This window comes from Cnephaeus nilssonii (assembly GCF_951640355.1).
Source record: "Cnephaeus nilssonii genome assembly, chromosome: 1".
NCBI lineage: Eukaryota > Metazoa > Chordata > Mammalia > Chiroptera > Vespertilionidae > Cnephaeus > Cnephaeus nilssonii.
The window spans coordinates 58,397,191-58,419,733 of record NC_137072.1 but is presented as its reverse complement, the minus strand read 5'-3'; the positions used below and the strand labels follow the sequence as shown (position 1 = coordinate 58,419,733).

General features: G+C 37.6%; 1 protein-coding gene across 5 annotated transcripts in view; it reads left to right on the top strand.

Annotated features, from left to right (window-relative positions):
* The window catches only part of CCSER1 (coiled-coil serine rich protein 1), a 666,784-nt gene that overhangs the window by 630,592 nt on the left and 13,649 nt on the right, over positions 1 to 22,543 (top strand). For 3 of the 5 annotated variants that reach the window (XM_079769290.1, XM_079769289.1, XM_079769291.1), the window contains exon 9: positions 6,564 to 7,090. In XM_079769290.1, the coding sequence (XP_079625416.1) occupies positions 6,564 to 6,779 (216 nt within the window). In that variant the 3' untranslated portion in view covers positions 6,780 to 7,090. Of the gene's footprint in view, positions 1 to 6,563; positions 7,091 to 22,543 lie in introns of those variants that run through there. The other 2 variants (XM_079769292.1, XM_079769288.1) reach the window with 2 other exon arrangements.

The following is a 22,543-nucleotide window of genomic DNA, read 5'->3' as shown; positions in this document are numbered from 1 at the left end:
AGTTGTATGCATTTTATTAATACAACTTAGTTTTGAGTTCTTAGTCCCTAATTTATTTAAGTGCAAATTTTAAATACATATTTAAAAAGCAACTGCGAACAAAACTAGACTTGAAGACTGCTACTTAGGATCCTACCACTAGTCGCTGTTTTTAGAAATATTTAATTTCTTTAGAATTAGTTCTTTTTCCTTGACTTTTGGCTTTCTCTTTTCCTTGATTAGGTCTGTCTTAATCATAAATGTCAGGAAAATAATTTGGTCTACCATAAGCTAAAATAGAGGGAAGGTAGTGGAGGGTGGGGGTAAGAGGGAGAGATCAACCAAAGGACTTGTATGCATTCATATAAGCCTAACCAATGGACACAGACAACAGGGGGGTGAGGGCATGAGTGGGGGAATGGGGGGTGGGGGGAATGGGAGGATAAGGGCACATATGTAATACCTTAATCAATAAAGAAATTTACAAAAAAATAGACTACCTCAGTGACTCGTGAAACCAAAGACAAGACTGAGGCTGGGGCCCAGGAACAACTTTCATTAACAATTAAGATGATAGTAATCCTCATTTTCTCTACTCATCCCTTCTGTTCTTTGATCTCTCTCTCTCTCTCTCTCTCTCTCTCTCTCTCTCTCTCAGACCAACTTTCATTGTCTTGTATCACCAAAAACTTGGCCCATAGTAGCTCTTAGACATAACCACTTTTGATCCAACCACCACAAGAAAGATTGACTTTTCTTTCTTTTTGTATCAAAACTGCCAGAACAGGCCTCTAGCCCAGCTTGGGAATAGGGTCCATTCTCACTCTGCAATCCAGGCACTGTGACAGCATGATCATATCGCACTCCCTGCAGCTCTGGCCACAGCCATGTGGCTGAAGTGGAGGACGGTGAAGTTCCCAGTTAAGTGTGGATGTGTGAAGGGAGCAATGAGGAGTGCTGAGTAGAAAACATGGGTGCTGCTATCATCTGAATGAGGAATACATTCCTTTGGAGAATCTTTCTGTTCTTGGTCCTCTTACTAGCACTATTTATAGCTTTTAGCAACCTAACAGTCTCTTAAAACAACTCTTACAACTCATACCTGCTTGAATATCTCAAAGTAATCTCACTTTTTAATATGCTCAGTATGTTCCATTTGCCTTCCCTCTAAATTAATCCTGCTTCTTGATCTCCCATCCACGCCTGTTTCCAATTAAACTTACTTCTGCAGTGTTCCCGATATTAGAAGTGCTGCCACCATCCAGCCATCCTTGCTCAGAACAGAGACCAGGGATTTATTCTTGACTTTTCCTTCCCTTAACCTACCTGTACAGTGAATTACAAGTCCTTAAATCTAGCTCTTATATTGAGTCTGAAAAGAATACAGGACTCTATTCCTTTTGCCTAAAGCATTTCTTCTAAACTGCATTATCTAGAGCAGTGGTCGGCAAACTCATTAGTCAACAGAGCCAAATATCAACAGCACAACAATTGAAATTGTTATGCCCAGAGTTCGAGGTCCCCAATAATCAACCACCAGGGAGCCTTTTCTCCGATGCAAAAGCAAAGAGTCTTTATTCAAACCCGGGTTTGGCTCCCGGCCTCTTTCTGGCATAGCAGTGTGACCCAAGAGAGAGCGAGCCCTGGGAGAGCGGTAGGTTATAAAGGGTTGGTCATTTGGGTGGGCTTAGGGAAGTGACGTGGGTTACAGAGATTGCCTAACTTGGACTGAGTCTACTTCTCTACATTCCTATTGGCAGGTTTATGCAACTGTTACATTCTCGCGGTTTTCTAAGAAAAAGGAGTCATATACAGAGTTACACGGGATGGAGGATACAGTACATTTTGTGCTGTCCTGCTCTGCCCTTTCAGAAATTTCTTTTGAGAGCCGAAAACTGACTTCTGTGCATGGGCCACGAAGTTTCAATCGCACTGTACATGCGAGCCCGCACATGGTATTTTGTGGAAGAGCCACACTCAAGGGGCCAAAGAGCCACATGTGGCTCACGAGCCGCAGTTTGCCGACCACTGATCTAGAGTATTCCAAATTCCCCTTCACCTATTTATTCCTTGTCTCTATTTTCTTCTCCATATAGCAGTCAGAATGATGCTGGCTAAATATAATGGGGAGATACTTAAAACATTTTCATGGTTTCCCAGTGAACTTAAATAAAACCAGTGCTTAGCAGAACCTATCATAATCATATGCCAATATCCCTCTTGCTCACTAAATTCTAGTCACACTGTACTTTTTTTCAGTTCCTATAAAAAAAACTAAAAAAAAACCCTATCCCACACCCACCCTTGAGATTTCTTCAATCTCTCTCTTTCAAACATTCCCCTGCCTACTGCCTGTCTGTGTCCTTGTCCTGTAGGTTTAACATTAAGGGCCATTTCCTTAGTAAGACACACTGTGTCTTCATGTTATTCTCTTTCATAGGTGCTCATTGCTTCCCTTTATATCACCAAAATTTGTAATTTTACACCTATTGGTTTCCTTATTGGAAGCCTATTTCCCCTATAAACTGTAAGTAGTGAAACAGCAAGAACAACAATCTGTTCACCACTTCATATGTAAGGAGAGCATTGGGTTTAGCCTTCTGTACAGACCACTCTCTAGAGAGAGCCTGCACCTCAGCCAGCTGCGCAGCTAACTGAGTTGTGTCTTCCTTAGGAGCTGGGCTCTAAAGCGGCTCACAGTGAACAATTAGCCAAACATTTTATAGAAATAGTTTTATTTGTAAATGTAAAATATATACAACACATTCAACAAACTAAAATGTTGTTGTATTTCTAATTATACAGAGAAAAAAGTGAAATCAGTTTAATTTACATAATTAAATGTACTATAATTACTGACAGATGGATGAATAAATTATAGATATCCATTAAATATTTGTTGGAATCAATTAAATCCAGCTTTAAATGTCTTTACCTAACAGTTGTTTAAAAGATCAATAAACAGACATCCAGAACAACTAAGTAATTCTAGTCACCTATAATCCCTTCAGCTTCTCTGTTTTATTAAATTCTGCTCTTCAGAGAGATATATGGGATTTTATTTTATTTTTTACTTTTGCTTAGGAGTGGGCTGAAGGAAATTTGAAGGGTAATGCATTTTATGGCATTCAGAATTTCTTGAGTTTGACAGTGAAGTTTGATCTGTGTGGAGAATTTGTCCCGTGAAGTTTGATTCATGACATTGTTGTTTTCTAGCCGATTGTCAACCTGTAATGCTGTGCTGACTTTGCAGGTCTGTAGTGATCTTTCTGTCGTCTCCCGTATACTAGTACTTGTATTTTCGCAATGCTGTCATCAGCATATTGCCATTATGAATGACTGCCTTGATAAACTGTCATACAGCTCATTGTAAGAATTTTTATATACGTTAAAATTAAGTCACTACAATAAAAGAAAATGCTCGCAATCCCCTAAAGCAAAACTTTTCTTCAAAAAGGGAATTTCCTTTTTAATCATAATGATAAAGTGGGCTGAGTATAACATTCTGACCTTCTTAAATAAAAATATCAAACAATAAAAGCTCCAGGAATCTTTGCTATGTTTGCAAGGTGTCAATCTCCATATAGAAGGCAGGTTTTTGTTTTTAGTAATTCAGATTTTTTTTAGAGGAACTATTTTCAAGGTTGAATTTAAGGTTCAATGGATATTGTATTGGTCAATAACTATACTTAAACTCTTTTTTTTTCCACATTGATTCAGTGTGTGTGTGTGTATTTTGGGGGCTTAGAAGGGGCAATAACGAAGTACTTTTTTCCCCCTTCTAAATTCAGAATAAATTATAAAATGGAAAATTTGGAGAGATTTAATCTATACTAATAAAAGGGTAATATGCTAATTAGACTGGGTTGAGCAGCCATCTTCTGGACATTCACCTTCCTTCCGGACAAAGCGATGGTGGTGGGGGCCGAGGCAGAGAGGGCAGTGGGGGCAAAATCAGGCCATCAGGGGAGGGCAATTGGGGGCAAGATCAGGCCGGCAGGGGAGAGCAGTTGGGGGCAACCTGGCCGGCAGGGGAGGGCAGTTGGGGGTGAGATCAGGCGGCAGGGGAGGGCAGTTGGGGGCAACCAGGCTGGCAGGGGAGAGCAGTTAGGGGTGATCAGGCAGGCAAGCAGAGGCAGTTAAGGGTGATCAGGCAGGCAGAGAGGTTAGGGGCAATCAGGCAGGCAGGTAGAGGGGTTAGGGGCAATCCGGTAGGCAGGTAGAAGCAGTTAGGGGAGATCAGGCAGGCAGGCAGGTGAATGGTTAGGAGCTAGTGGTCCCAGATTGTGAGAGAGATGTCCGACTGCCTGTGGGAAAGGGCCTAAATCGGCAGTCGGACATCGCCCAAGGGGTCCCCGATTGAAGAGGCTGCAGGCTGGGCTGAGGGAACCCCTCCCATGCACGAATTTCGTGCACCAGGCCACTAGTCCTACGTAATAAAACAGTAAAATGCAAATTGACCGCACCTTTGCCACACCCACCAGCCAAGCCACACCCACCAGCCAATCATAGCAAGTGTGCAAATAAACCTGACCAAGATGGTGGTTAATTTGCATACATAGGCGCCCTGAGCTGACCCCCTGTGATGGATTGCAGGGAGCTGGGGTCTGCTCTGGCACCAGACCGAAAGCCTCCACCTGAGGCTTTTGGCCTGTAGCTGGAGCGGACACCCAGCTCCCCGCTTTCGATGGATGGTGGGCATGGCAGACACCCAGCTCCTCGCTCTGATTGGATGGTGGGCGAGGCGAGCGGAAACCCTGCCATCAAAAGCGGGAAGCTGGGTGTCCACTCTGGCTCCAGGCCAAAGCCTCCGGAGGCTTTTGACCTGGTGCACGAGTGGACCCCCTGCCATCAATTGCAGGGAGCTGGGGGTTTCTTCGGCCTGGTACACCAGCGGACCCACTGCGATTGATCACCTGGGCAGGGAGCTGGGGGTCTGCTCCTGCCCAAGAGGCTTTCGGTCTGGACAGGCCTGGGCAGGGGCTGAGCCGGTGATCAGAGGGAGCTGGAGAGGCCTGCCAGGCCTAAAGCTTCGGCCAGAGGCTTTAGGCCTGGGCAGGGCCCAGCACTCCATTGGTGTGAACTATAGAGGAAACACCTTTTCTGACCACTCATTGGCTAATCTCCCTGTATGCCACTGGTAATATTCTTAGTAACTTGGGTAATAAGAATCCAAAAAGGTGATCTAGGGTTTTTCCACCACACTTCTGGAGAAAAAAATGAAGGTCCGCTGCTGGAAGGCTAAGAAATGTCATATCCTGCCCTAGCCGGTTTGACTCAGTGGATAATGCCTCAGCCTGCAGACAGCAGGGTCTGGGTTTGATTCTGATCAAAGGCATGTACCTAGGTTGCAGGCTCCTCCCTGGCCGGGGCCCAGATCAGGGCTCATGCAGGAGGCAACCAATCAAAGTGTTTCTCTCTGTCTTTCCCTTTCTCTTCCACATTCTCTAAAAGTCAATGGAAACATACCCTCAGGTGAGGATAAAAATTAAATAAAGAAATCCATATGCTATGAAAGACACATCTTGAAAATGCCTAAAGAAAGTTGTCATTTTTTCTTGGTGAAGGGACTGGAGTCCGTGTTGATGAAAACACCTTGGTGGCTGCGGTGACTTACAGTGGCTGCAGCAGTGGGGTGATGGGGCTGGTGCCTTCCCCTGACCAGCCCGGTTGCCTCCCACAAAGGGAGGCCAGACTTCCCCTGAGGGCTCCCAGTATGTGAGAGGGGGCAGGTTGGGCTGAGGGACCCCCGACCCCCAATGCATGAATTTCGTGCACCGGGCCCCTAGTTATAATATAATACACTACGAACCCTATTGGAATGCAGCCATAAAAGCTTCTAATACCTTCTTTACTGAACTGAAGTGATCCACTAGGGTTGCTGACAGAGGGGGAAATTGCATCCTGTACACTTATGCCTGGGCAAGCTGAGATTTCAGGCTATGTACATGTCATGTCAATAAGAAGCAGATTGCGTGTGTGTTTACCCCTAGGTCACTTACCAGCTTATAGAAGAAGAGGAGTGAGTGAGAGGTAGGGAAAGAAACCAAAAGTATATTTCTAGCAGAAGTTCCTCATGAAAATATGGGCCAGGGGAATGAAGGGCCCCTTATCTAATAGAAAGTATGTTTTATAGACCAGGATGTTGTTAATGGGGAATGTTTGGGACTTGATATCAAAAAACTCTCTTGGGCCGTATTACCTATGGAAGACACTTCTCCATTCATTTCCCCCTCTAATTAACTTTATTGGCTAAATCACTTCATCAATTTTTCTCCCACAGTATAATGTTCAGGCAATAAATAGCTTTTTAATTTTTATAAGCTTTTTATAAAAAAAAAAAACCACCTAATTTATCCATGAAAATATTTCTCACTTGATGTTACTGTATCATATCAGACAGGTATGTGATTTGTACCTATTCTGCAATGCCCTCACTTTTGTCTCTGCATTCTTCCTACTCCCTTTCTTTTGTTTTTTCTTAAGGCATTTGTACAGCCTAGAATTACTAGAATAACCCTATAGTTAATATATAATTACTAGAGGCTCGCCAACAATGTGTTTTGTTTGTTTTTATTTTGCAGGATAAAGTAAAGCATTTACAGAAGGCTTTTGCTTCAAGAGTAGATAAATCCACACAGACTGAAGTTCTAGGCTATGATGTAAGTAGCTATATAAAACCATTTTTGTCTTCTTTATTGGTATTCAGACTTCCACAAGCTTATTTGCCTCTGCTGCTACTGTGCCCATGCATTGATTTAAGAGAATTTAGTGATGCACTATTCATCTTTTACTCTTAAATAATTCCCAAATACCCTCTGGGAACTGAAAAACATAATTACAGGCACTGACTAGCATACCAATATTTTATTATTAGTTTTAAACCAACATTTCTAATACAGTCCTTTGAATTAGTTAATTTGCAGATATGTAGATGATACATAATAGAATACTAGGACAATTTATTTTTAAGGAAGTACTAATTTATTTATTAACAGTTTAATAAAGTTTGCAGTCACTGAAGCTAAGCACGTCATTTTTATAATCTAGACCATAAAAAGAAACATAACTTAGCAGAGAAATTTATAAAAAAAAAATTAGTTCTTGGACTTTAGTGTAGGCTACAGAAAGTAATTAATTGAAAGTTAGCACTTTTTTCTTCATATGAAATACTTGTTGAACTGTCAAAACAAGATTGTAAAATGTGTTTGAATAGAAGATTGTTTTTAGTAACACTAGGTGATTTTGGATAACTTTGATTCAAATACCTATTTTTTCCTTAAGTGCAGCTATGAAATTTTCATTTTGCCTAAGTTCATGACTTTAAACTTCATTTTGATGAAAAAATATAGGATTTATCTTGTAGGTAACATTTGTGAGAACTCTCTCTTCTAGTTAAAAACATTTATTATAGAATTATTAGGACTTTATGACAAGTATAAATAGAATAGAGATAATTTATGTTGTTTTAGGAAGATATGTAATGATACAATGTATGTTTATTTGCATGTCCTCATTATATTAAACAACATAAATATGGATATTACTTTTGTGTTGCCTTACAAAGTATATTAATACACTTAATATAAAGCTATTTGTCTTTATTAGGAAATAAACCAAAGTTTTTAATTCCAGTGCAAATTGGTTTTCAATATTTACATGCAGTATTTTTAATTAAAAAAAAAAAACACTAGAAGTTATGCTTTTATTTTGAACTTTTCTTACATTTATTTTAATGTTTTTTGAGAAACCTAAATCTTCTAGATTTTAGTATTGTGACTATAATACTTCTTAAATACTAGTGTTATGTATTGTTTCAATGATGCTAATGCTTCATATTTTAAGAAAAAAATATTTTTATTAAGTTCAAAGAGGATTTTCCATACATATTTCAATATTAATCTTTTTTTGGAGGAGTTTTTTTTTCTGTTTAAAAATTTTAAATACACAGTATTTGCATATCTGTGCCTAGGATATAAACCCAGTATGTATTTTTACAAATAATAACCTATATATTTTTAAATCTTCAAGCCAGAGAGTTATCCAATAAGCAATGAATCCAGAGTTCCCATAAAATCTTATCCCAATATAACAAAAACATACAACACAGGAACAAGTTAACTTATCATCCTATTTCAAAGCCCTGAATTTTCAAATAAGTTAACTGAGTTTCAAAAAGTGAAGTCATTTGTTCACTACCACATGGTAGTGGTAAAATTTAGTCCTTTATTAAAAGTAATGTGTTCTTAAAAAAACAAGTAGAATACTTTTGAATTGGGACAAATAGTCCATTTTACCCAATATAAGGAAATTATATTTGGGAGATTGAATTCTAAGTGTCTAAATGACTGAATAAAATTATAGAATGTCAGAGATTTGTAACACTTAGGGCTGCTTGTGAGAAAGAGTTGCTAAAAAATGACTGGCACATGGGAGAGACTAGGTGGAGTGCTACCTAAGCTGAAGCTACTAGCAGCAGCTATGTATTTGCCCATCTATGCCTCATAATTATTTTGTTTCTACATAAATTTTTTATATCAGCTATTTAGTTCTCCAACCATGTAAATAAAATTAAAGTCACTAACATAGTTAATCCTTATTATTAAATCCTCATTGTCAAACCCTCATTGTTTCTATCTTTTTCATATCTGACAATGAGAGCTTAATGTATTTGACTGGATTGGGTTATGTTAAAGAATAATGATTTCTTGGTAGTGAGTCCCTAAAGGATCCCCGTGTACAAGTGTCTGTTATTATTTTGGTAGTTGTTAACATGGACTAATAATCTTTTTTAAAGGCTTCATGTAAACAATTCTTGGTGATATATTCTAGAATATAAACATCGGAATTAGAAAATTAATTACCAAATATATTCATTTTTTTGAAATAACTGTTGTAATGAACTTCAGAGCATTCTCCCTGGGGAGGAAGGAATTTAAATAAATTAGAAATAAGTAAAGCATTTTAAAAGTGTTACTTGTGTGACTATTTGGAATATATGATTCATCAGTAGTGTAATTTTTCCATGACTAGGATATATCTTCTATACTTTTCAATATTTGTTTATAAATAATTTTTCACAATTTATATGCAATAAGAATAATTAATCTTTTAATTTATAATATTTTGTTTGCATTTTTCTCAGGAAATATAGTTTGACATAATTTTTTCACAAATATGATATACTAGAGGCCCACTGCAGGAAATTTCTGCATGGGTGGGGGGGTCCGTCAGCCCGGTCTGCACCCTCTCTAATCCGGGAACCCTTGGGGGATGTCCAACTGCTGGTTTAGGCCCAACCCCACAATCTGGGACCGCTGGCTCATAACTGCTCACTTGCCTGCCTGCCTGATGCCCCTAAACCCTCTGCCTGCCAGCCTGATCTCCCCTAACAACTCTCCCCTAACTGCCTCTGCCTTGTCCCCTACCACCGTGGCTTTGTCCAGAAGAACCTCCGGAAGATGTCTGGTCTATCTGGTCTAATTAGCATATTACCCTTTTATTAGTATAGATAACAGAGGCCCGGTGCATGGATTTGTGCACCAGTGGGGTCCCTTGGCCTGGCCTGCAGGGATTGGGCCAAAACTGGCTCTCCCATATCCCCCGAGGGGTCCCAGATTTCGAGAGGGCAGTTCTTGGGTGATGCACCCTGGAATTGGGCTCCCTCCTCTCTGGTTCTGGGTGTGTCACCCAAGAACCTCAGCTGCCAAATCACCGCAGCTTGGCAGCTCCTGCATTGAGCGCCTGCCTCCTGTTGGTCAGTGCACACCAAAGCTACCTATCGGCCCACTGAATGGTCGCTTTTATATATATAGATACCCACATAGAATATACTTCTTTATAATTTGCAATACTATTTGTCAGAAAAAATAATGAAAAATCTTGTAAATATCTTGCATGTTATTGATGATTCTTATACTCCCTTCTTCCTTCCTTAAGCTACCAAACACTAGCCACAAATTTTTCTTTATGGATCATTATAAATCATGTTTTAGTGATCTGAATGTCAGAATATAAGAGATTACAAGTATGCATTAATATAATTTCCTTGGGAAGATAGCTATTGCTACACATTTTGCTTAAGATGGGTAATAGAATGCCCATTAGAGCTTAATTATAGTGAAAACTATTAAAATAAATTTCTAAAACTTCACTACAGTGAATAAGTTTAAAGGTTTGTACAATAAACTAGTCTATCCTGTACCAGGTTCATCAGGAGACTTAAAACTAATGTTAGTGTACAATGTGCTCTGATTTGAAATGCACATGGCACAAATTATTGAAAAATAAATCCAGAGTGCCTTGGCAAAGCCTGTAAACACAATAGTTCATGTGATGAAGGAGATTGTTAAATAAATGATGAATGTGTCTTAAATAATCAATGCCAATTTAACCTCTTTCACCTTCCTCTGTCTGCACAGGCTTAGTTTATTGAAAGATCAAAGAATAATTTCTTAGGTGCCACTTGTGTTATTAAAACAGGGTAGAAGATGAATAGATGTAGTCAAGTTAGCAATGCTGCCTATGATAAGATTACATTAAGAGGTGGGGAAGATTCTTCTGATTGTATCAACTGTATAAATAGATGCTTCAACATAGCATATAAGCTGTCTGTAAACATAGTTTGAACTACTGCAAATAACATTTTGGTTAAAATAACTGAGAATGAATATCCAAAATCCTCAGTGAAGATTTTATATTCTGACACTGATAAAATACAGGAACTTTTATTAATTTGACATATTTGTGGGTAGCTTTGTTTTCTCAACTTTCTTTTGATGTTCTAAGAAGATTGACTTTTTAAATGTGGCTAATTGACTAAGTGCACATGTTCTTTTCAATTAGTGCCTGAACGTGGAACAGTCACAGGGTTTCTAAGTTGTTCTTTTAGGCAAAAGTACCAACATTTTAAAAGGGTTCTTCTTTTCATTAGTGAATGTTTTGCTCTTATATTTATTAAGTGTTTTTACTAGTTTTGAACTTTCAATTATTTATATTTTCTTTGAGTTTTGAAGTTATTGGATATATCATCAAATGTAATTTATCACTGTAGTATAAATATCATTAGTGGTTTTAATTTGCTTATTTAAAATGGACTGAATTGTGACATCACACATATTTTGTCTCAGCCACATACGAATGAAGCATACATCAATTTGGAAATGTGTGCTCAAAATACAGTGTTTTTCAAATATTTTAGCACATTTTTCAAAAGGTGGGATTTGCTTTATAAGTGTAGTTTTCTGCCTATGTGCTAGGAAAAAAAAATTATGAATACACATTTTGAAAAACTGCTCAATGCTATCTGTGTAGTCTCAATCTATACTACTTTTCTTAGATTTAATTTTGGAGAGCTCCTGGCACAGTTGGTAATATGCAGGGAGTTCTAGCTAATATGAAAATAGTTTATCATGTAAGTAATAAAAGTTATTATTTTTTACTGTAATTGTTTTATTAACTATTGTACAAAGCTATTTTTGTTATGCTAATGTATTGTGTCAGCCCATGGCTTAAGCCCAATTCTAAGAATTGAATAACTCTCAATTAAGCTCTCATCATCCTGCTAATAAACTATAGTTTCTATCTGGGATCCATTTGTTCCTACCATCTCCTTTAATTCAATACTTCCAATCATGCATCAACATGCCCAGCATTTAGGAGATGAGTGTGGCCCCCACATGCTTTATTTATATTTATTTATCTCACATGTTCCTTTTTATTTTTACAAATTGAAAAAATCAGGCTTAAGAACCGAATGCTATATTTCAAGTTTTCTTTTGGACTACAGGTTTTAATATTACAGTAAGGACAAGTTCAGACAAGAACATTGATTAAAAACAATTACAGGAAACATGATCACTTGCTGCAGGTGCTTATTAACATTCTGTGGAGGAGCCACAGCTCCCCAGTGGTGAAGTTCTAAGGGCATTATTGTTAAAATCTCTGCATGCATTCATTCAACAAATATTACTAACTGACCCCTGGAAGCCAAGCCTTCTTCTTTGTACTTGGGATACATCCTTTAATCAAACAATAAATATGCCCTCATGGAGCTTCCGTTTTGTGAGGGAAGACTTATAACAAACAATAAATATAAAATATAATTACATTATTTAGTACGCTAGAAGGTGCTAAGTGCATTTAGAAAAGAAAAATAGCATAGGGAAGGGGTAATTGTGAAGGTAGGGATGGGGCTGAGGGTTATGATCAGAAATTTTAAACAAGGTGATCTAGGCAGGTTGAAGAGTGAGATGGGAGATGTGATACATGGAGGAGGTGAGATGAAAATCACAGTTAGTCAGAAATCCTTTTGTGATGTGTGCTTCATGAACACCTTCAGTCGGTAAGAACAAATTGCTTTACTTGCTGCAGCCCTAGGTAAGAGCAGCTGGCTTCATTTGGAAGCTGTGCTGTGTGGGCAGCAATGCATTTGGTACCATTAGACCTTAAACACTCAGACCCAGTGCATGAAGAGATTTTACACCAGGGAAGCACAGACTGAGCGAGGGAACAGCCAGCTCAGGCCTCTCAGAGCACGCAGAGAAGAGAGCTGGGGAGACTCACCCAAGCTTTGTCAATTACATTTGCTTTTCCTCTTTTTTGCATGCACCCTCTCTACCCCCTTCTCTCTCTGTGTGCCACTCTTCTTCTAGAGTCAAATTTATATACTTCAAATGTAAAGTTCATGTCCATGTAAGAAATGTCCAAACTTGTAAGGATTTTTATGAGTTTACCTGAGCCAAACTGAGGACAGTTGCAGGGAAGCAAAACCTCCGTGGATTGAGAAAATGCTCTGGAAAATGGCAGGTTTGCATCTTACTTTATACATGACAATCTAATGAGGAGGCATAAGTGGGTTTCAGGTTACATGAAATACATTAGTGGTAGATTTGGAAGGTAGGAGAAAGCAAAGTGGGGAAATCTCTGGGATTGGATATATAGTAAACCGATAGATACAAACTTCTTTTACATAGGTGGGTACAGGTGAGTTAACAGTCAACAATTAACAATGATCATGAAGGGATTTGTGGGCCCCCAGTCTGGTGAGGTGTTTGTGCATTGAGAGGTCCAAAAAAGAAAATGATTTTGTTATTCCAAAAGCATGTTATCAGGTATGTTATCCTCTATTCAAAAAGATGACAGTTAAGGTAAAGATGTCCTTTGTTAGGGAAAAATACTCACCTAGGACATAACTACAGGCCATGGACTGCTTTTAGTTGTAAAGTTTTAATTTCAGACCATTCTGTGTGGTTACTTTAGGTCTCTGAGTTTGTAAGGCCACCATGCAGGCCTCACCTGAGCTTGTCAGGTTTAATATGTGGTCCCTTTTCATCCACATTAAACTTCATTGTATATTAGCGCATCCCATTTATCAGAGGTGTGCCAGTAAATGAATATAGAAAGCATTCAATAATTACTTGGTGAAAAATAAATACATTAACTAAAAGGCTGTAATGTTACTACTATGATACTAAAAATCTATGACAAATTACTATGTATTATTTTACCGTATTTACAACAAAAACTAAGGAAGTGCATATTGCTGTCCTACATTTTATTTTATATTATTGTATCTAACACATTTTGAAAGGACTCCGTGTGCCTTTTAGAACAAAGCATTCAATGCAGATCAGCATATATAGCCAGTAATTTTAAAACCTAAGCATCTACATTCAGTTGCTTTTACAGTATTGCACTGAATGCTTCTTTGTAAAATCCTGAATCTTTATCTAGGAGCCAGATCATTCCTGGAATGTCTCCAAGTCTCTAATTCAGCTTTGACTACAAACAATTAAGTAACTGATAATTTTTTTGTTAAGAGAATTTGTGTTTAAAATCTTTATGGGGAGGAAAGCAAGGCTAGGTATTGACTATAAAAGCTGTTATGATTATAAAAAGTATTCATTAAAATGAAACAATAAAAGAACAAATACAAAATATTTTGTATAGCTTAAATTATGTGGGGAAGGAAAAATAACTTTATCTCTACCTTCTAGGTTCTTGACTGAGATCTTCCCTCCCCGCATAATAAGTGACTGATTAACATTAATGGGGGAAAAAACAGAAATTTAGTAACATGTATACATATGGGAGATACTCAGGAAAACTGAGTAACTCCCCAAATGGCCCAAGCCACCACCTTAAATAACATCTCCAACTAAACACAAAAGAAAGATGTTGTGGGGGAAGAGAGGACACCAGTATGGGAGGTTTCCAGGAAACACATGGTAAACAAGGTTATGGTTGTAACACAGATTTAAGTGGGTGCCTTCTCTATTGATAAGAGTTTCTAGACATTAGTTATCCTACTCTTTCTGGTACTAAAAGGGAAACACCCTTAAAAATAGAGTTTTCCCTTATGAATGTAAATGTCTCCTACAGAAGGTAACTTTTACTTTTTTAGAGCTTATCCTTTATCTGCAGTTTCTTGAAAATAGCCATCTCTAGATAATTTACATGTCAAAGAGGCATATTTTAGGGTGGCAAATTCTGTTCCTCTTCACTAGCATATATCTTCTGCGAGTAAAAGAACTATTAATGATTTTAGGAGGGGAAGACATTAAAATATTAGATTATTAGTGTGTTGATAAACAAATTCAACCAAGTAAATTTGAAGATCTAATTGCTTTATTAAGCAATTCATGAATCTTGCATCATTCTATCTAACAAATAGAAAGGCAGTCCAAGGGGTAGGCCATATGGAAGGGTTTTTAAATTATTACTTTTAGATCAGGGCACCATCTTTTGGGAGAAAGGGAACAATAAGGGATCTTATCATGCAGATTGCTTCTTCTTTCTAAGGGGCATGGAGAAGGCCCCATGGCAGGTTAACTCATTGGTATTGACCAGGAAATTCCAACTGGTTGATTAAGATTATGTTTCTGGAGGTTGAAACGGAAATTAGGCAAGGTATTAAATCGAGGTTTGGTCATGTTAATGAAAAAAACCCATTGAAACCTGTAAAGAATTTTAGTGAGTTTATTTGAGCCAAACTGTGGACATATGCCGGGAAGCAGAACCTCAATGAATTGAGATAATGCTCCGAAGAATGGTGGATTACATTTCTATTTATACATTGCAATCAAAGGAGGGACATAGGTGGATTACATGAAATTCATTGGTGACGGATTTAGGAGGTGGGATAAAGCAAAGCGGTGGGAAACCCCTGGGATTGGATAAAAAGTAAAATGATGGACACAGACTTAGGTGGGTGCAGAAACAATTAACATGATAATGAAGGAATTTGTGGTATCTGTCCTGGCGCCCACCACATCTGGTTGTGCCCCAGGGACTCCAGAAAAAAGGGAAGCTACAAGTTACCCAGACATCTCACAGTTATGTTATTTTAGAGTAAGGTGACCATATTTTAACATTGGTAAAGCGGGACACCATTGATGGGGGGGGGGGAGTTCTTTTTTTAAAATATATTTTATTGATTTTTTACAGAGAGCAAGAGAGAGGGATAGAGAGTTAGAAACATTGATGAGAGAGAAACATGGATCAGATGCCTCTTGCACACCCCCTACTGGGGATGTGCCTGCAACCAAGGTACATGCCCTTGACCGGAATCGAACCTGGGACCCTTGAGTCCTCAGGCCGACGCACTATCCATTGAGCCAAACCGGTTTCGGCTGGGGGGGGGAGGGGTTCTTGATTAAAAATTTGGTCTATATTGTAATGGCTTTTGGTTTTTTTAATAAAAGGAAATTCACTTCTTAGATCATCGTTGAATTTGCATCCTCTTTTCTTACTCATTATGTTAAAAATCTAAAAAAAATATTATAAATTATTATATACATATTGCTTAAAAACACAGTAAGTAGGTACATAATTACATGAACATATTTTATTTTTAGCTTATAAATTAAATTAATTTGATTTTTATAAAAACTATATTTTAAAAATTATTTTAATCCTATATTTCTTTCTAAATAATAACAATACTAACTTGTATTATTTTTCCTCTGAATTTGCCGTAACGTAAGTCGTAAGTGTCACTTTCAAGGCCAGTGCTAGACTTTTTGCCGCCACTATAAAATATAAATAATATGAGTACTGTCTGCTAAATTCAAGAAAATTTATGAAATAAATAAATAAATTACTTACCTAAATTATCTGAATAGCTGAGTTGTAATGACATCACTTGTTTAACTAGCTTACTAGCACACAGTACGATGTGTCTCGTCTGAGAGACAGTTACAAAATGTTTTCCTCGTTGCCAATCCCCAAAAATGCCATTGTTCATTAAGTCCAAACAATGGTGGTCGAATTCTAACAACTGATCAACAATTCTAACTTTGATAAGCAGTTCTCCATAATCAGTTCTCAACAATTATTTGTTATTATTAAAGTTTAACATTATAAAATTAACAAAAATAATATAAAACTCATATCCTGGCTAAATAGCCACATGGCTGCTGAAAACCGTATATTCCCTTCCCGTTCTCCCGCTGTTCCCTAGCTTGTCGTGCATTCTTTCCAAAAATCGGGACTTTTTTAAAACGCCGCAGGACACGGGACAAATTGTTAAAAATTGGGACTGTACCGCCAAAAGCGGGACGTCTGGTCACCTTATCTTAGAGGCAAAAAGACAAATGGGCTCAGTAAAGATCTAAGTTGATCTTTGTCAGGGAAATGCTGGCCTAGGACATGACTGCCCACTATAACCTGTTTGTAGTTAAATATTTAATTTTCAGACCATCTTTTGTGGTTATTTTAGGTCTCTGAGTTTGCAAGACTGCCACACGGGCCTCCCCTGAGCTTGTCAGGTTAGCATGTGGCTCCTTTCGTCCACAGTCATCATGGGCACAAGTGATACCATTTGTTCTCTAACAAGTATTTCAAAATGAAGTGATCAAGTGTTTTCAAATAAGTGAGTGTAAAGCGCTAAAGGGGGAAAAAGTTTTATAAATGTTAGACTTCATACCATAGATTAGGTCTGATCAAATAATCAAATCGATATCCCCTTCTCCATCCTTCATAACTGACATTCCCTTTCACTTAGACCACATTCCATTTGCTAAGACCAGTATCTTTGCCCTCTGGACTTGCCCAGGATCTGCTGGGAGAATTCTCTGCCAAAAAAAAAAAAAGCCCTCACAGAGTCCTTTAAAACTTTGGCTTCCCATCCCTCAGTGCTGGCGCCATTTGAGGGCTCAGCTCATCTGGTTTCTAAGTGATCTACTAAATTTATAATTCTTTACCATTTTTGGCCTTATACTTTCCTTCTTAGGCAACCCTAAGAATAAACAGGTGATGGAATGGAAATTTGCATAATATTGCATTTCAGAAAGTTTCTAAAGAGAACCACAGGTCACATTGACCTTGTACTCTATAAGTAAGAAACTGGAAATGATACTAGGTGGCCCTCCATTATTAAAATGATAATTAGTACTTGAGGTTTCTAAAGTATAATTACCCTAAAGAGAGTATAAATTGCAATTCAGAATACATAAAAATTAAGAATTACTTATATATTAGAATTACTTTAGATGTGTCATTATTTTTAAGGGTTTTGTGCTTACAAATGAATTTATAGATTTAGTCCATCAAATTAAAGGAAATTTGTTTAAGGTATAATATAGAGTTATTTTAAGAAAGAAAAATATTCTAAACAGGTTTATTATTTCTTGCATTGCAAAAATAAAACCAAATAATTGATGACTTGTTTGTTTTTTCTTAAGCCTAAGAAAAGACTAATGTCGAACTGGAAATATAGTGTTTTCTTAGCTTTACAAATTTTAAGAAACACTTAATATTGTTCCAAAAATGTTATTTAAAAGTGTTGTTTTTTTTTTTAATTTATGAGAAAGTTGTTACAAATTCTAATTGAATGTGAAAGGATTAACTTTTCTTCTTTGAGGGAACATCTGTAATCAGTCACTCTTAGGCTGAATGAATTTAACAAAAATCATACAAATAGACATAATTTGCCTGTTGTGAATATATGTGTTATCTTCTCTTTTAAAAGCTTTTCTTCCATCTTGATTTTTTTTTTTAGTATGTTAAACATAAAGACTGAATCATTATCTATAATTATATTACACTAGAGGCTTGCTGCATGAAATTCGTGCACTCGGAGTGGCGGGGGGGGGGGTGTCCCTCAGCCTGGCCTGCTCCCTGTCACAGTCTGGGAGCCCTCGGGGGATGTCCAACTAATGGCTTAGGCCCGCTCCCCACCACCACCGATGTGCTCGCCAGCCGTGAGCCCGGCTTCTGGCTGAGCAGCGCTCCCCCTGTGGGAGCGCACTGACTACCAGGGGGTTGCTCCTGTGTTGTCTCCCCCTGGTGGTCAGTGTGTATCATAGAGACCAGTTGTTCTGCCATCAGGCCGAAACTGGCTCTCCGACATCCCCCGAAGGGTCCTGGGTTGCGAGAGGGTACAGGCCATGCCGAGGGGCCCCACCAGTGCACGATCAGGGCTGGAGAGGGACGTGGGAGGTTGACCAGCCAGGGAGGGACCGTGGGCATGTCTGGCTTATCTCACTCAGTCCTGATTGGCCAGACCCCAGCAGCAAGCTAACCTACTGGGCAGAGTGTCTGCCCCCTGGTGGTCAGTGCACATGATAGCAATCGGTTGAGCGGCCTTAGCATATCATTAGCATATTACGCTTTGTTGGTTGAACGGATGACCAGACGACCAGACACTTAGCATATTAGGCTTTTATTATATAGGATGTACATAAACATATAGGTATCTACATATATTTTTGGCATTTCATATATAATGAATACTAGAGGCCTGTTGCATGAAGATTCGTGCAATAGGTGTTCCTTCCCCTGGCTGCCTGCACCGGTTTTCCTCCGGCACCTGTGATGTGGGCCGCAGTGGAACCAAGCCTTCAGCCTTCAGCAGAGCCAAGTCTGCAGCCTTCAGGCTTGGCTCCAGCCATGGGCGGAACCTTCAGCCTGCAGTCTTCAGTTTTGGCTCCAGCCATGGATGGAGCCTTCAGTCTTCAGTATTCAGTCTCCACTCAGGCGGAGCCTTCAGTCTTCCCTCCATGCCAGCATGTGCAAATTAACCTGCCACCTTTGTTGGGTTAATTTGCATACTCACTCCTAATTTGCATACTCACTCCTAATTTTTGTTAAATTCATTCAGCCTTCAGTCTTCAGTATTCAGTCTCCACTCAGGCGGAGCCTTCAGTCTTCCCTCCATGCCGGCATGTGCAAATTAACCTGCCACCTTTGTTGGGTTAATTTGCATACTCACTCCTAATTGGCTAGTGGGCGTCACGGAGGTACGGTCAATTTGCATCTTTCTCTTTTATTAGTGTAGATTATACTATATATTAATAAGAACATTTTAATTTCATAGTTTAAATGACTGCATATTATTCAAACATTTAAACATTTTTTACATTCTTTTTTTAAAGAACAGCATTATCATATAGCACAATCCCCTTTAAAATGGAGTTTTGAAAAATCTGACAGATTTGTATGTTTTTTTCCCCCTCCACCAAGTAATGCTGTCCCTACAAATCTATCCTGAACATGCACATTCATATAAGATAATAGCCTCTCCATAAAGATTTTCCTTAATGGGCATTATTGGTAACAGCTAAAAATGAAAAACACCACAAATGTCCAGGCTGTTTGATAATGGCTCCTAGTCACAAAATGTAAACTTTCCAAAAGGGGGTGGGGAATGCTCAGATATGGAGTGATCTCTAGACTGCATTAGTAAGTAAAATAATCAGGGTGTGAAGCAGTTACATTGTTTTCATTTTCATAGTACTTTGTATATGTACAGACAACAGAATAAAAACAGAATAATAAAAATGTTTACCCATAGAGAAAGCAAGAAAGAAATATAGAATAGTGCAGAGGAGATGACAATAAATTGAAATTTCTTGAGTATGTATTTTAATATCATTTTTATGAGAAAAAGAAAACTAAAGGTTAAAATCTATTTGAAATAAACTTAATTGTACATCAAATTGGTATCATAACTACAGGGGGAAAACATTTTAAAAGTGATTTGGAACCCTTTCTCTGGTTGTACAATTTAGTTGGCTCTAATTTAAGGTTAAAGAAAACTGCAAAAAAAAATCTAAAACTTGACTCAGAAGTAAAATTATATTGCTACTGTAATAATAATTTTGAAGCTATTTATATATGATGTAATATTCAATTAATAATTATGGCATAAAACTCAACTAATAATTCAATTGAACTTTACTAGTACAGGATAAGAGAAAAGAAAGTCTGAAAATTAAAAAGGGAAAAAAACCCCGTAATATATTCAAATAGAAACTATCAATATGAAATAATAATTTACTAAAGAATATATATTTAGCTCTTCTCACTGAAAGAGTATAAAACAATAGTCAGAAAAATCTAGCCTGAAATAATTCAATCTTACAGTCCTAACTTTCAGTATACAGTAAACATAGGAGGTAGGTGGATATGTAAAACAATACCACAGTCAACAATCCGACAAGTCCCAAATGAGCAGTATTCTAAGACCACTGACATGTACCTTTAAAAAAGAAAGTGTCATTAAAAACTTGGGAGGTTATTATTAAAGAGACTAAAAAAACATAATGACAAGTGCAATCTGTATATATAATTGTGCATGGGCACGGGGGGTGGGGGGTGGAGAAACAAAAAAAGACAATTATGGCAACTCTTAGTTACTGAGTTTAAGTGACCCCTGTGTAGGTACCAGTTTTTCTATTTTTTGACTTGCTTAGAATTTTCCCAGTGAAAAGAAAGCCTATTTTTTCTTTTTCTTTTTTTTTTTAAATTAGAAGCAAGATTTATATGGCATTTAAATGCATGTACAGGACTAAATCTTGGATTGGGCAGTTTAGTAATCCCATGTATTTAAAGGATATTTAAGGAAATTTGAATAAGGACAGTTATTAAATAACATGAAAATATATTGACATGGAAAGATAGAAGTCATTGCCTGGGAGAAAAGGCAACAAGTATAGTAACTTAAAAAAACACACACACACAAAATGAATGCAGTGTATGGTCTCATTTCGTTAAGGAAGAAAAGGTGAAAATGAATACTCAAAAGTTGATGGGATCACCTCTACTTGTTAGGAATATGGCATTTTATATCCTTATTTCTGCTTATTTCTGCTTATCTGTTTTTCTCACATTTTGCAATGAACACATGTGCCTTTATAATAATAATGTTTGTAATTTCAGGATAGAAATATATTATTTAAAAAAAGCAAACTCCCCAACACGGCCGTAATGATATGAAATTATGTTTGTATATTGTATTTAATTTCAAGTACTACTTTCATACAAAATAAAATAACTTGAAAAATTTTGAGGAAACAAAGTTAGACTCTTTATTCTAAAATGTAATTATTAAAAAGTAAATATTCGACCTAGCTGGTTTGGCACAGTGGAAAGAGCATTGGCCTGCGGTGGGAAGGGTCCTGGGTTTAATTCCAGTCAGGGGTACATGCCTGGCTTGTGGGCTTAATCCCCAGTAGGGGGCGTGCAGGAAGCAGCTGATCAATGATTCTCTCTCATCATTGATGTTTCTATCTCTCTCTTCCTCTCCCTTCCTCTCTCAAATCAATAAAAATGTGTTAAAAAAAGTAAATATTCAATAATGAAGTTTTATTCCAATTTAACAATGCATTGAGTGCATTATATTTTAATGCCCAAGATGATCTAATTGTAACTGGTTTTCTTAATTTACAATATTCCCAGAGTGATGAATCATAAAAGATAATTGTATTTTTCAAATTATTGTTATTTCTACAGAGTTTTCATGGGGAACCATTTATTTTCATTAGTTGAGCTTGAATACTTCTTTGTAGTCCTCTCTGTGTTCTTCTAGCTAAAATGACAGAAATAGTGGGTGTTTGTCCTCGCTGTTTGGGCAAGTCCTAGTATATTATGCACTTTTATGGTAAGAGAAGTGTTAGTATTATATGTTTTAGTGACATTTGTCTCTGAATATACTCAAGGTATTATATTTTTCACTTCGTTTTACTAATATTTTCTATAATATTTAAAGGTGAATCTGGATTAGAGTTTTATTAAAAATAAGGAATGCCAGGAAGTTTAAAATATACTTGTGAAATGACAAACAGTACAACTTAATGGGTTTCCTTGGCTGGGAATTTTTCATTTGCCCAATTGAGCATGGCTCAGTTAGGTTTCATCGCCTTTGGGAAGATAATTTTCTATTCTAAAGTAAAAGTACTAAGCTCTTTACAGAAGCAGGTGCTTGTAGGGAAAAAAAATGCAGTTCTAGGCCAGGGGCAGTTTGTATTTAGATAATCAGAAGAACATGTTGGTGAGAATGTTTTTAAAGGTATTCCTGTCTCTCTGAACTCATCGTTATGACGAGAGAGGTTAAAGCACGGCACAGGTTATTCTGACTGTAAAACTCGGACTTTGTAAGTGACTTCTAAGGGGAGTTGATTATAGCTTATGGTGACACTGGGAATGGAAGAGAAGCTGGTCACCGGGAGGACCAGGGTGTAATTAACATCATGGACCGATCAGAGTTTTTGAGGGCAAATTCTGCAGACTGAAAGGATATCCATTATGCATTAGCAGCGTCCTGGGAGAGGTATGGATGACA